This window comes from Xenopus laevis, chromosome 2L, assembly GCF_017654675.1.
Source record: "Xenopus laevis strain J_2021 chromosome 2L, Xenopus_laevis_v10.1, whole genome shotgun sequence".
NCBI lineage: Eukaryota > Metazoa > Chordata > Amphibia > Anura > Pipidae > Xenopus > Xenopus laevis.
The window spans coordinates 126,382,181-126,395,242 of record NC_054373.1 but is presented as its reverse complement, the minus strand read 5'-3'; the positions used below and the strand labels follow the sequence as shown (position 1 = coordinate 126,395,242).

At 38.8% G+C, this 13,062-nt stretch overlaps 1 protein-coding gene across 4 annotated transcripts in view; it reads left to right on the top strand.

Annotated features, from left to right (window-relative positions):
• The window catches only part of LOC108708478 (FERM, ARHGEF and pleckstrin domain-containing protein 1-like), a 111,127-nt gene extending 98,519 nt beyond the window's left edge, over positions 1–12,608 (top strand). For all 4 annotated transcript variants that reach the window (XM_041582411.1, XM_041582409.1, XM_041582412.1 and 1 more), the window contains 9 exons: positions 735–865; positions 2,111–2,179; positions 2,915–3,004; positions 6,381–6,463; positions 7,524–7,636; positions 8,031–8,194; positions 10,034–10,141; positions 10,224–10,375; positions 11,713–12,608. In XM_041582411.1, coding sequence (XP_041438345.1) covers positions 735–865; positions 2,111–2,179; positions 2,915–3,004; positions 6,381–6,463; positions 7,524–7,636; positions 8,031–8,194; positions 10,034–10,141; positions 10,224–10,375; positions 11,713–11,794 — 992 coding nt within the window. In that variant the 3' untranslated portion in view covers positions 11,795–12,608. The remainder of the gene's footprint in view (positions 1–734; positions 866–2,110; positions 2,180–2,914; positions 3,005–6,380; positions 6,464–7,523; positions 7,637–8,030; positions 8,195–10,033; positions 10,142–10,223; positions 10,376–11,712) is intronic.
• The last annotated feature ends 454 nt before the right edge of the window (positions 12,609–13,062 follow it).

The following is a 13,062-nucleotide window of genomic DNA, read 5'->3' as shown; positions in this document are numbered from 1 at the left end:
CCTATGGGGAAGGTCCCCATAGGCTTTTCTAACAATTTCTGATCGAAGGAAAATCGTTCGATCGATGGATTAAAATCGAACGATTTTTCCTTCGATCGAACGAATTGCGGTAAATCCTTCGACTTCGATATTTAACTTCGATGGGCGAATATCGAGGGTTAATTAACCCTCGATATTCGACCAATAGTAAATGTGCCCCCTGATAGCATGGCTTGTTTATGCACACTGAGCAGCCTCATAGGTGTTTGAATAACAACAATCTTCTTTTGCCTTGGTAACTTAAGCCTGTGATCCACTCTGTCTACTAAATGTCCCACAAGAAGAAGACATGTTCATTAATATTAGCTCTCCTTCTCCTCCAGTGAGTCTGCAAAGTGCAAGACTGGGAGGGGGAAAATGAACCAATCCTCTACTTTAGTATTTAATAAGTTTTTACAGTACAGTATTTAATAAGTTATTAGTACTGTGCTATCAAACTTTGCATTCTGCGCTTGGTGAGACTGCTTCCATGTATACTGCATCTTTAAAAATATATAGAATTTTGCTCCCCTTTGCCCTTTATCCTGGCAGCCCATTACCAAGGTCACCCATAATTATAGTCCCTGTGCTTTCCTTATTTACAGTAAGTTCATAGAGCAATTATCATGCAAATATCATGTATTTATTCTCACCCATTGATAGATAACTCCTATACTTGGCGGCTAAGATGAAAAATGTGTTTTTCTTTGTGTTAGCTGCTTTGGCAGAGATAACGGAGTTGGTGGCTCAGCTACATGGCACCATGATAAAGATGGAAAATTTCCAGAAACTACAGGAGCTCAGAAAGGATTTAACTGGCTTGGACAATTTGGTGATCCCAGGACGGGTACGTGGTTTTGCATTTAACATCAAAAACTATTAAGTGCCTGGATAATACAGAGAGGGGCAAGGGTAGCCTAGGGCCATGTAAGTGACTTTAGTTACCAAGGTCACCGTGTCTGACAGCTTCCCACTCAATAGCTTGTGTGACTGCTCACATGGAGGACAATATATGGCACAGTTAACAATAAATATTGATTTAAGAGAAAGTAAGGACAATTCTCTAGTTATATCAGACTAAATGAAGTTATGTCTACTGATGGGCAGAGTTAAAAAAGGCTTGCAGCATAAAGGTGTTTCTTCGCTGCCTTTTTTCTCAGGAAATGACTGCTGAGCTCTTGATTACTATTATATTATAGGAAACGATTAGTAGCAGTTATCTTCTTTTGTCCCAATTTTCCCTGAGGAAGATTTTGCCAGTGCACAGTGTGCAGTCAGGTAGATAAAATGGTTTTATAGAGATTGTTAAATAGCTTTTTTCCAGTATGTGCAGAAGTACAAATTAAAGGGATATTGTCATGGGAAAACATGTTTTTTTCAAAACACATCAGTTAATAGTGCTGCTCCAGCAGAATTCTGCACTGAAATCTGTTTTTCAAAAGAGCAGATTTTTTTATATTTAATTTTGAAATCTGACATGGGGCTAGAAATATTGTCAGTTTCCCAGGTGCCCCCAGTCATGTGACTTGTGCTCTGAAAAACTTCAGTCACTCTTTACTGCTGTACTGCAAGTTGGAGTGATATCACCCCTCCCACCCCCTCCCCTGCAGCCCATCAGCTGAACCATGGGATGGTTACCAGATCACATTTCCCTGGTACATATGAGAACAGCACTCAATAGTAAAAATCCAAGCCCCACTGTGTTGGTGAAACAATAGCTTAACAGAAAGCAGTTCCACTGTGTAGTGCTGGCTCTTTCTGAAAGCACAGAATCGGGCAGAGTGACCTGAGATAGCTGCCTACACACCAATATTACAACTAAAATAATATGTTTTTTGTCCAGGAATAACATTTTATATGGTACAGTGAATTATTTGCAGTGCAAACAATGTAGTTTAGAAATAAAAACTACACCATAACAATCAAGACAGTATCCCTTTTAAGTATAACTGCAGTTATATATTGCTTTGCTGTAGGGGCACATCACATTATTGTGTTCTGTAGAACAGATTTGTGTTGTTCCTACACAGTCAGTTTAATTTCTCTCTTTTTTTCATTTAAATTTTTTTGCTTTTTCCCTTATTACATGCAGGAGTTCATTAGGCTTGGGAGTTTAAGCAAGTTATCTGGGAAAGGACTACAGCAGCGGATGTTCTTTTTGGTAAGTATTTTTTAAGCAAACATGTTATGGTAGGCTCATTAAACCTGCACATTAGACAACAAAATATGTATACACCATATATACAGGTTTCCAGCAGCTGAGCACATGGTATTTTGTACAGTCATGAACATATCCTAACCTGTTACAAAAGTAATGTGAGAGGCTATATATATATATATATATATATATATATATATATATATATCAACGCATATGGAGCAGCTGCCTTGGTTCTAGTCAAACTCCGTGTACATACATTATCAAAAAACCGCACTCCAAGGACTTGATTAGGTGAATCTAGAGAAATAAATCACTTTATTTTTTTCACCTGGTTTTCTGGTAATGTATATGTGTGTGTATATATATATATATATATATACACACACATGGAAAGCCCTGTTTATCTCATGAAATTACAAAAAACACAGATTTTTTTATGATTAAAACAATAAGGAAAGTATGTTCTGTGCATGCCCTACTCATTGCACTCATGTTGAAAAGGGCATGTACAATCCCCTTAAAGACTCAGGAATCCAATGGGCTGTAACATTGGTCCTACTACAAACTGCTTCAGGAATTTGTATCTAGTTGTATTGTGTGTGCGCAGTTATTTCACAAGAGAATAGAATACTCTTAGTTTAGTTTACAGGTCATGCAGATTAAGCCAGGACAAACACTTAAAATGGACTAACCAGTAAATAAATATGTTTATGCAATGAATATTTTCTCTTCTAGTTCAACGACGTTATGATATACACAAGCAGAGGGCTGACTTCAACAAATCAGTTTAAAGTTCACGGGCAGCTTCCTCTCTTTAATATGACTGTGAGTATTTACGGTTTCTAGACTCATCTCTGTAACTGTTTTATTTTTTATTCAATGAAATCTAAATGAAATGTAATGTGTTATTGTAAGACAGCGGTCCCCAATCAGTGGTTTCCTAGCAACACGTTTCACCCAGTGGCCTTTAAGCAGGTGCTTATTATTTGTTTCTAGACTTGGAGACAAGTTTTGGTTGCATAAAAATCGTGTACTGCCAAACAGAGTCTCCTGTAGGCTGCCAGTCCACCTAGGGACTACCAAATGGCCAATCACAGCACTTACTGGCTCCACCTAGGAACATGTTTCATGCTTGTATTTCTCCTCATGTGGCTCTTGGGTAAAAAAGTTTGGGGTCCCCCAGTTGTAAGGTAACGGCACAGTTTATATTGCTTCAACAAATCCTATAAATATATATATATATATATATATTTCTCAATTGGGCAGCTTAAAGAGGTTGTTCACCTTCCAAACACTTTTTACAGTTCAATTGTTTTCAGATTGTTCACCAGAAAAATAAGACTTTCAGTTACTTTCCATTTTTTATTTTTTACCGTTTTTTCAAAACCTAAGTTTAAAGTTTAATGTTCCTGTTTCTGGTGTTTGAGTCTGGCAGCTCAGTAATTCAGGTGCAGACTCTTAGCGAGCTAGCACACGGGCAGATTCGGGGAAATTTAGTCGCCTGTTGACTAATCACCTCTTCTGTGGGGCGACAATCTCCCCGAACTGCCTTCCACCTGCTATAATGAGAAAACACCAGCGCCAATGCACTCACAGCACTTCGATTTGCCAGGCGACTAAATCTCCCCGATTGTGCCTGTGTGCTAGCTCCCTATACAGTTAAATTTTGCAATATTTAGTTGATACATTTCTCTGCAGCATCTCTGGACTATTAGCAACAATTGTATCAATTCCAACAGCTGCCTGTAATGAAACCCAGAGATTCTGCTCAGCAGAAAAAAAGATAAGATATGTATCAACTAAATGTTTAAATCTAGAACAGGTTACAGGGTCGGTGACCCCCTCTCCCAGAGCTGCTTTAGAAGCTGAAAAATTACACTTTACACTTCAATATTAGAAAAAGCGTCACACATAGAAAATAGAAAGTCATTGGAAAGAGTTGTTATTTCTGGTGAACTATCTGAAAACAGCTAGGTGTTTGAAGGTGAACAACCACTTTAAGCATAAATACTTCACATTTACATTTAACACTCATCTTGGGGCATTTGGCACAAGTGTTCCATCATCACGTTATTATTTTAACTGTAACATGTGACTGTAATACAGGTATATATCTGTAATTCAGGATGTTCAGCACCAGAGGTTTTCTGGATAAGGGGATCTTTCCAAACAGCAGACTATCCTTATATTGCATATGTGATCCATTCCAAAGAAAATATACTGAAAACAGGAACACAGAAAACAGCAATTGAATTTATTTGTATTTACGTTGAAGCAAGTATAACAAGGAATATAGATATATAGTCACAGAATAGTAATGAAGGGGATTTCCTGTTTAATGCAGACGTCAAACGCCCATTGTTTGTTTCTTCTTTATGTGTTATGTGCATTAAATTCAGGAAGGAGACTGATTTTGAAGGGATAAAAAAAAACACTACTTCCCTATTCTGTATAACAGCTGTGTGAATTCTCTCCCCAAAATGCTGCTTCTCATATGGGACCCAGTGCACCCAAAAATGGAGGTGCAGTTTTATAGTATAGTGTATTTATTCTACCATATAAAAAAAAACAAAAAAAACAAAAGAAAAGAATTATGTTAACTTATAAGAGGCAACAATCCTCCAGTATTCACAAACTATATGATATGATATATATGTAATGAATCCTACTGGCTCCTGGCATATGGCAGAGCTCACTGGATTAGCAGCTGCAGACTGAATAAAGATGAATCACATACTCAAATTTACAATGTTTGCATGCAAAATGTTGTGCTTCTTTGTAATTATACAAAGAAAGGATCTTTTTACCACAGGCAGGGCATAATCAATACACGCACAGTAGCACATGATCACCTAGTGGTAACAAACTAGAATACAGCAGCTAATGAGAATGCCTCTGCACAGCTTAGAAAGATGGGAGCACTGCGTATACTGAATTTGTGATTTGTGATCCTGAAAGAATTAGGGATGCGCCGAATCCAGGATTTGGTTCGGGTTTTGGCCTTTTTCAGCAGGATTCGGCCGAATCCAAATTTGCAAATTAGGGGCAGGAGGGAAATTGCGTGACTTTTTGTCATAAAACAAGGAAGTAAAAAATGTTTTCCCTTTCCCACCCCTAATTTGCATATACAAATTTGGATTCGTTTTGTTATTCGGCCGAATCTTTCACGAAGGATTTGGGGGTTCGGGCGAATCCAAAAAAGTGGATTCGGTGCATCTCTAAAAAGAATAAATGCAGATACAATTTTCTTTTATTAGTTTTATTCCTATTTACATTTATTATGGCTCATCCCCACTTCAGAAAATGTGGTATCATTATTATTATTTGAATTTACTTTTAAGACTTGCTTAGCCGAACCTGTACATTTAGGGCTATTCCACACGGGGAGATAGCGACGCGTTTGCGGTCGCGGCGACAAAGCGCCGCGACAGTCGCCGCGACCGGCGCAGGCGACAGTTTTGTATGGGCGCCTATGTAAAAACGCCTGTGCTAACCACACGAGGCGATGCGCTTTTCAACAGTCGCCTGAAAATGCCTCGCCAGGCTTTTTCAGGCGACTGTTGAAAAGCGCATCGCCTCGTGTGGTTAGCACAGGCGTTTTTACATAGGCGCCCATACAAAACTGTCGCCTGCGCCGGCCGCGACCGCAAACGCGTCGCTATCTCCCCGTGTGGACTAGCCCTTATAGAGAAAATACCGTTACACTGTTGTTTATTTACAGTGATATCTCCTGACTAGACACTCGGAAATGTTTGTAAATGAATCAGTCAAGAGTTCTGATTTTTATTTTCCACTTTGACTTTCAGTGAAGCAGCTTTTGAATTGTCAGTTCTGCTTTCACGTGATGATAATGGGGAAGTCTTGTTCTTGTTGGAAAGTGGCAGCCTATTCTAATAGGGAAATGTTTCTAGTTTACTGTTGCAGATCTCCTGTAATGTCATATGTGCAGTTTGAATCACACTGAGCCCCTTCTGACCTGGAGGCATGCTGATAAATGGGATTGACCTTGTACTACAGGGCGCACTACATATTTATTTACGGATCTGTTTTTTAGGAAGGATATAAAGAGCTGACGCACAATCTAACCTCACATACTATGCCAGTGTATAGAGTAAGCACCCTGAGCAATGCCTCCGCCACCCACTAGTTATATGTTGGCCTGTTATTGAAGTGTTTGTGTGCTTGTCCCTCTGTCTTTCAGATAGAAGAAAGTGAAGATGAATGGGGAGTACCTCACTGCCTTACATTACGGAGTCAGAATCAATCGATCATTGTTGCAGCCAGGTAAATTGCTGCTCTGTACTTTCTTTATTATTGTGTATTTAGAAGGGAAAGATGCCAGACGATCCTGACGGTGATCATTGTTAGTGGTGATTAAACCAGTGCACAGGCTATTTAATCTGGGATAGAGACTAAGGGCCAGGAAATCCAAGAAACATTAACACATATGTATAAAGAAAGCACATATTCTGCAGTAATATAAAGTGTCTGGATGTTTGGCTTGATAGCAGCAACACCGAGCAGAACTACTCATGGCCAGAAAGTCATCCATGTATTCCTGAAGTGAACTTTATTCATTCTCAAAGTTGAAGAACTTTCTTACAAATAACTTTGCTTAATACCAAACGCAAATCTGAGCCGTGGAATTTAGTCTTGTTGCAGTTTTGACTTTGTATTATGCATTCATAGTGCCATATTTGAATTCTCTTTACACATAAGGGGTTGTGTAATAAAAGGCACTAAGTTTGCCCAGGAGCAGTAGCTGATAGCAACCAATCAGCAGGTAGCATTTACTGGTCAACTGTTTAAAATAGGGATGAATCGAATCCAGGATTCTGCCTTTTTCTGCAGGATTCGGATTCGGCCGAATACTTGTGCCTGGATGAACCAAATCCTAATTTGCATATGTAAATTAGGGGTGGGTAGGGAAATCACGTGACTTTTTGTCACAAAAAAGTTTTTTTTTCCCACTTTTTCCTTTTCTGCCCCTAATTTGCATAGGATTTGGTTCAGTATTTGGTCGAATCTTTCACCAAGGATTCGTGGATTCAGCCGAATCCCAAATAGTGGATTTAGTGCATCCTTAGTGTAAAAGCAAAACGTCTTATTGGTTGCTAAGTTTACTGCTCCTAGGGAAGTTTAGTGACTTATATTCCATATGGGGGTTAATGCCTAACATGGCGCTATATCTGCTGTATAGGCCTGAAGTCAGTAGGGCTGAGTCTGCCATTAAAATGGTGTAAAATACTGTTTGAAGCACACCAGCACTCAACCCTGGTTTTTATGGGTTTTTTATTACTTATTACACAACTTTATAAATACATCCATTAATGTTTTTACCTAGTACTCGTCCTGAAGTGGAAAAGTGGAGTGAGGATATTCAGATGGCCATTGATCTGGCTGAGAATAGCAGCGGCCCTGTACCTGAGCTCTTGGCCAGTAGCCCTCCTGATGGCAGTAAGTAAACAAAGCGCAGGTCAAACATGGCTGCACTGGCCTTAGGGATTATAGGGCCTATTAGCGAGAAATAATTAAAACTTAAATTAAAGATCATTTACGTTTATAAATGCCAGTCCAAATGAATTGAAACTTAAAGATCATTTACATTTATAAAAGCCAGTGCTTATTATTCACTCCTTCAATACATACAGTACATTCCAGTGACACTCAGATTGCTTCCCGCTCTATATGATGCATTTCTGTGCTGAAATGGAACAAAAATATTTCACAGCACTTTCCCTAACTATGCCTTAACTACAACTGTGAGAAATTGTAACTCAGAAATGTATTTACTGAGTATTACCATACAGAATGATACTAGTATTGAACCTGTGCATTGATTGTGTGACAGAGACACCAGAGGAAGGCTCTACAGACCAGGAGTCGGAGGATGATTTAAGCGCATCTCGCACATCTTTGGAAAGGCAATCGCCCCATCGTGGGAACACCACTGTCCATGTTTGCTGGCACAGAAACACTAGCGTCTCCATGATTGATTTCAGCTTGGCCGTGGAGGTACATAACCTGCCATACATTACCTCTGCATATATGATATACAGTATATATTTTTTGTTTACCGTTGATCCAGTGCTATGTTTGTAGTTCAGATAATTAGGGCAACACAAAAGGTGATATTAGCACATAACTGGCAGCTGAATTACAGTGACTTCATAACCAGAAATCAGGGCTCAGATTCTGCACTCCCTATATAACCTTAACATGAAAACTTCATCAATTTAAAAATAACCCTTGTATCATGTTTGTTTGGTTGCAACAAGCCTAGCAAGATTCTTCAAAAATTTGCATTAATTTGCTCAGAATAAGTGGCCCCTGCTCTTGCTGCTTAATGATTTATTTATTGCTCACCCCACCAGAATAGTCTAAGTGCTTAACTAGAGTATTAAATAAATATGATATTGGACAATAGAACAAATATGTCACTTGTCACTAGATGGCAGCAGCCTTTTGTTAACCAATCAAAGGCAAACATGTTGGTAAAATCTTTCTCAAGTGGCAAGAGCAGGGGAAAATACATGTGTCCATTTAAAGGCAAAAACCAAGTCTTTCACACCGTAAGAAACACATAGAAACGTAGAAACACAATACAGGTATGGGACCTGTTATCCAGAATCCTCGGGACCTGGGGTTTTCCGGAAAACTGATCTTTCTCTTATTTGGATCTTCATACTTCAAGTCCACTAGAAAATCATGTAAACATGAAATAAACCCAATAGGCTGGGTTTGCTTCCAATAAGGATTAATTGTATCTTAGTTTAGATCCAGTACAAGGTGCTGTTTTATTATTACAGAAAAAAAGGAAATACTTTTTAAACATTTGGATCAATTGTATAAAATGGAGTCTATGAGAGATGGCATTCTGTAATTTGGAGCTTTCTGGATAACAGATTTCTGGATAAAAGATCCCATACCTGTATACCTGAAGTATATTATATGTGTAATGATGCGTTTTGTCAACTGTATATTGTGGAACTTGAGTAAGTTGCCGATTTGCGGTAATAACTAATAAAGGTAAGGGATCCCTCATCCAGAAACTTGTTATCCATAAAGCTCTGAATTACGGGAAGGCCATCTCCCATAGAGTGCATTTAAGCAAATAATAATAGGGTAATACTGTAGTAATAATGACGTAGTGCTTGATGGTAACTAAGCTACATGAATCCATATTGGTGGCAAAACAATCCTGCTAGGTTTATTTAGTGTAAATGATTGTTAGCAGACTTAAGTTATGGGGATTCAAATTACAGGAAGATCCCTTAACTGAAAAACCCCAGGTCCCAAGTATATGGCTTATTGACCTATAACTGCAGTATAATTTGTACCTTTTAAATCCCAGCCCTGTTTTGTAAATCTTCATCTTGTGCTTGTTACCTGTGGGTTCTGGCCATACTGCTAGGTGTAAGGCTTGTTGTGTACAGTCCCTGTATAAATAGTATTTCTAATGCCCCAGATCACTGGATCAGACCTGAGTGCAGCCTTGGGCAAGGAAAGCAGTAACAAAAGGCAGGGAGAGAGATATTCACATTTCCTGTAAAATATAAAGTTCACTTTAAACATGTTTCTTGTTTTGTTTATTTGCCTTTCTCTAAATATCAAGTGAAGTGTTTCAGCATTGCCAAAGCAACACGAAGCTTTCTTGCCAGTTTATTTCTAAAGACCAGGATTAGTTTCAGCATAGACTTCTGGTTAAGGAGCCAGACAGTTACAGTACATTATGCTCCCAGCTCTCTGCCCCCATTGTATAATTAGCTCTGTGCTACAATTGTGTCTTTCCTCTTATATCCCAGCCTTTCACCCGCTCTCTCTGCATCTGACCCTCTCTTTTCTTTCTCACAGAATCAGTTCTCTGGAAACCTGCTGCGCAAATTTAAAAACAGCAATGGCTGGCAGAAACTTTGGGTGGTGTTCACTAACTTCTGCCTCTTTTTCTACAAGTCCCACCAGGTAAATCCAGCCCCTCTCTGGTACAGGCATGAGCTTTCAGATGCGCTTGCAGAATACTGACATGTTTCTCTCTCCATCACAGGACAGTCACCCATTGGCCAGTCTCCCTTTGCTGGGATATTCCCTTACCATTCCCTCTGAATCAGAGAATATTCACAAGGATTATGTCTTTAAACTTCACTTCAAGTCACATGTCTATTACTTCCGAGCTGAGAATGAATACACTTTTGATAGGTAAGAGACTGTGTCTGTTCACTCTAGCGTTAGTCTTTGATTGCTCAGTTCTCAGATGATGTGACGGGTGCAAACTCTGTTATTCCCTAGGAACATGTAGTCTTGAGTTTATGTTCTCATTGGATTCAGCAAAAATAGGGGGAAATAATAATAAATAATAAAGAGCACAGTTTTGCTTGGAATCAAAGAAGGGACAAAATGAAGGTGACATTTATTTTGGCCCATTTGCCGAGGGCTTTATAAGATGAAGTGTCTGATGTCAGATGATACAGGTCAGGTTCATAAGGTCAGCACACAGCAAGGTGAATTCTTCTATTAGGAATGTCCTCATTTCTACTGTTTGCCTGTTATTTCTCTGTCATTAGTCCCCTCATTTATTTGGATGCTGGCAGCTGAAGTGTCATGGGTGGATGTTGAATAAGCCTTTCTTCTGTTCTAATATAACATCTGATTGTTGTGGACTATGCCATAAAACATCATTACAGCTGTAATTTAAAGGGAACTATCGCAAACATGAAAAATTAATCTAAGCTTCATTGTACTGAAATAAGACACTTTCTAAATATAATCAATTAAAAGTTATGTATCGTTTCTGAAATAATCAAGATTATGTTCACTATTCCTCTCTCAGCATCTGTTTCTCTTTATTCTCTCTTCATGCAGCAGTTGGGTGTCAGATGAATGATATAATATATCTTATAGGGGGGGCTTCCTTTCCTAGCAGATGTATTAGAGCTCACTCAAATAACTGATTCCAGTACAAACAATATCTCACAATTGCCTTTTGCACAAATCCAGCATGTAGAGAGACATGGTGTCTGGTGATTTTAATAGAGTGAGCTCTAATACATCTTCTAGGCAAAAGGAGCCCCCCATAAGATATATTGGATCTAACTGTCAATGATTATCTGACACCCAACTGCTGCAGGAAGAGATAATGAAGAGAAACAGATGTTGAGAGAGGAATAGTGAAGATAAACTTGATTATTTCAGAAACACTACAGAATATGTAATTGATTGTATTTAGAAAGTTTCTTATTTCAGTATGATGAAGCCTATATTAAATTTTCATTTCCGTGATAGTTCCCCTTTAATATTGCGCGATAGTTCCCCTTTAATATTGTTACAATTGTGGCAACACCCTGGTACTACACTAGAGGTGGGGTTAATGCTGGCTAATGAGTGAGGGGCATTAGATGGAGGGTGTGGTATAAAAAGGACAATACATTGCATAAGTGCTAAGGAAGGGGGGGTATAAAGTAATATTTGCAAAACCCAAAGCTGAAGTATTCTGTTTTGTACATTAACGTCATACAACTGTTCTTCATGTTGTGCAGGTGGATGGAAGTTATTAGAAGTGCCACCGATTCTGCCAGTCGCTCGCGCATTTTGAGCCGTAAAGAGTTGCACATGTACTGAACATTCCTTACACTAAATTCACCAGCGGGAATCTGACACCAGACACAGTTCTTGCTGAATGTTTGTGAGGCCGGCAGCTGTCATCCCACAGAAACCCAAGGATCCTGCTCAGCAATGCCTTTCTTTTAGCAGCTTCGTATGGACAAACACTTTTTTAGACTGTTCCTTCTCTCAGTCCAGCAGCCGCTGAGCCCTTGCTGAGTGCCCCTCGATGTCCCATAAACTCTGAATCTGAACGTGTGCCAACAAAAATCTCTAGTCTAGTGGCAAATGATTCTACTTGTATTCTTATCCTGTTTCTAACTTCCACTTGCAGTTTAACATGTCCGTGTATAATTGGTACAAAAGGTCAATGTTTTTCAAGTGTTTTAAATTATAAAGCTTTCCCTTCAATACTCCTGCTCTATAGTTGTTTCCATGAAGGTTTACATGCCTACAAAGGACTTTAATCGGCTCAGTTTGGAGGCAAGAACCCTCATTAGCGCTAATCCGTATTTACTAAAACTTTGATCCCGATATACAGCCAGGAGGAATCAGATTACCCAACCCATGCATCTCCTCTCACTGTCAGCGCACACACATCATTGGAAAATACGTTTTTTGCTTTTATACTGTACAAACTTGGCATCCGATTGTTCTCCGGACTTTTTTGACATGGATGTTTGTGCCTTTTTATTTTTTATAAATATATATATTCCTTTTTGTGCTTTAGAACTTCTTTTAATTAGTACACTGCCCTAGAAATGCACTGGCTGAAAGCAGGAAGGGGCGGGATTTTACAAAGATGCAATAAATGAAATGCACAAGCAACAAATCCATTTTCAGTATCATTGATTGCGGTTGTCTCCCTGCAGTTGCAGAGTCCGTTCTGCAGCTCCTGTTACTATTAAGATAGATAGATAGATAGATAGATAGATAGATAGATAGATAGATAGATAGATAGATAGATAGATAGATAATAGATAGACAGATAGACAGATAATAGAAAGATGATAGATAGATAATAGATAGATAATATCAAGATCACTGGGTGATGTTACTGTATGCAGAACTGGCCAACATAACATCATTGGCCAAATGCAGCCCTTCAGATGTTTGTTTTTTGGCCCACTAGAATGCCCCCCAATGCCTCCTTATTGGTGTCACATCTTATTTTGCCTTTTTTCATTGTGCTTTTTGTTTTTATGATGCACTCCTTTTTTATCTTCTTGCAGTGAGCCCCAGACTTAACAGCAGAAGTAATTGGTTGTACCAGGTAAGAATTAAAA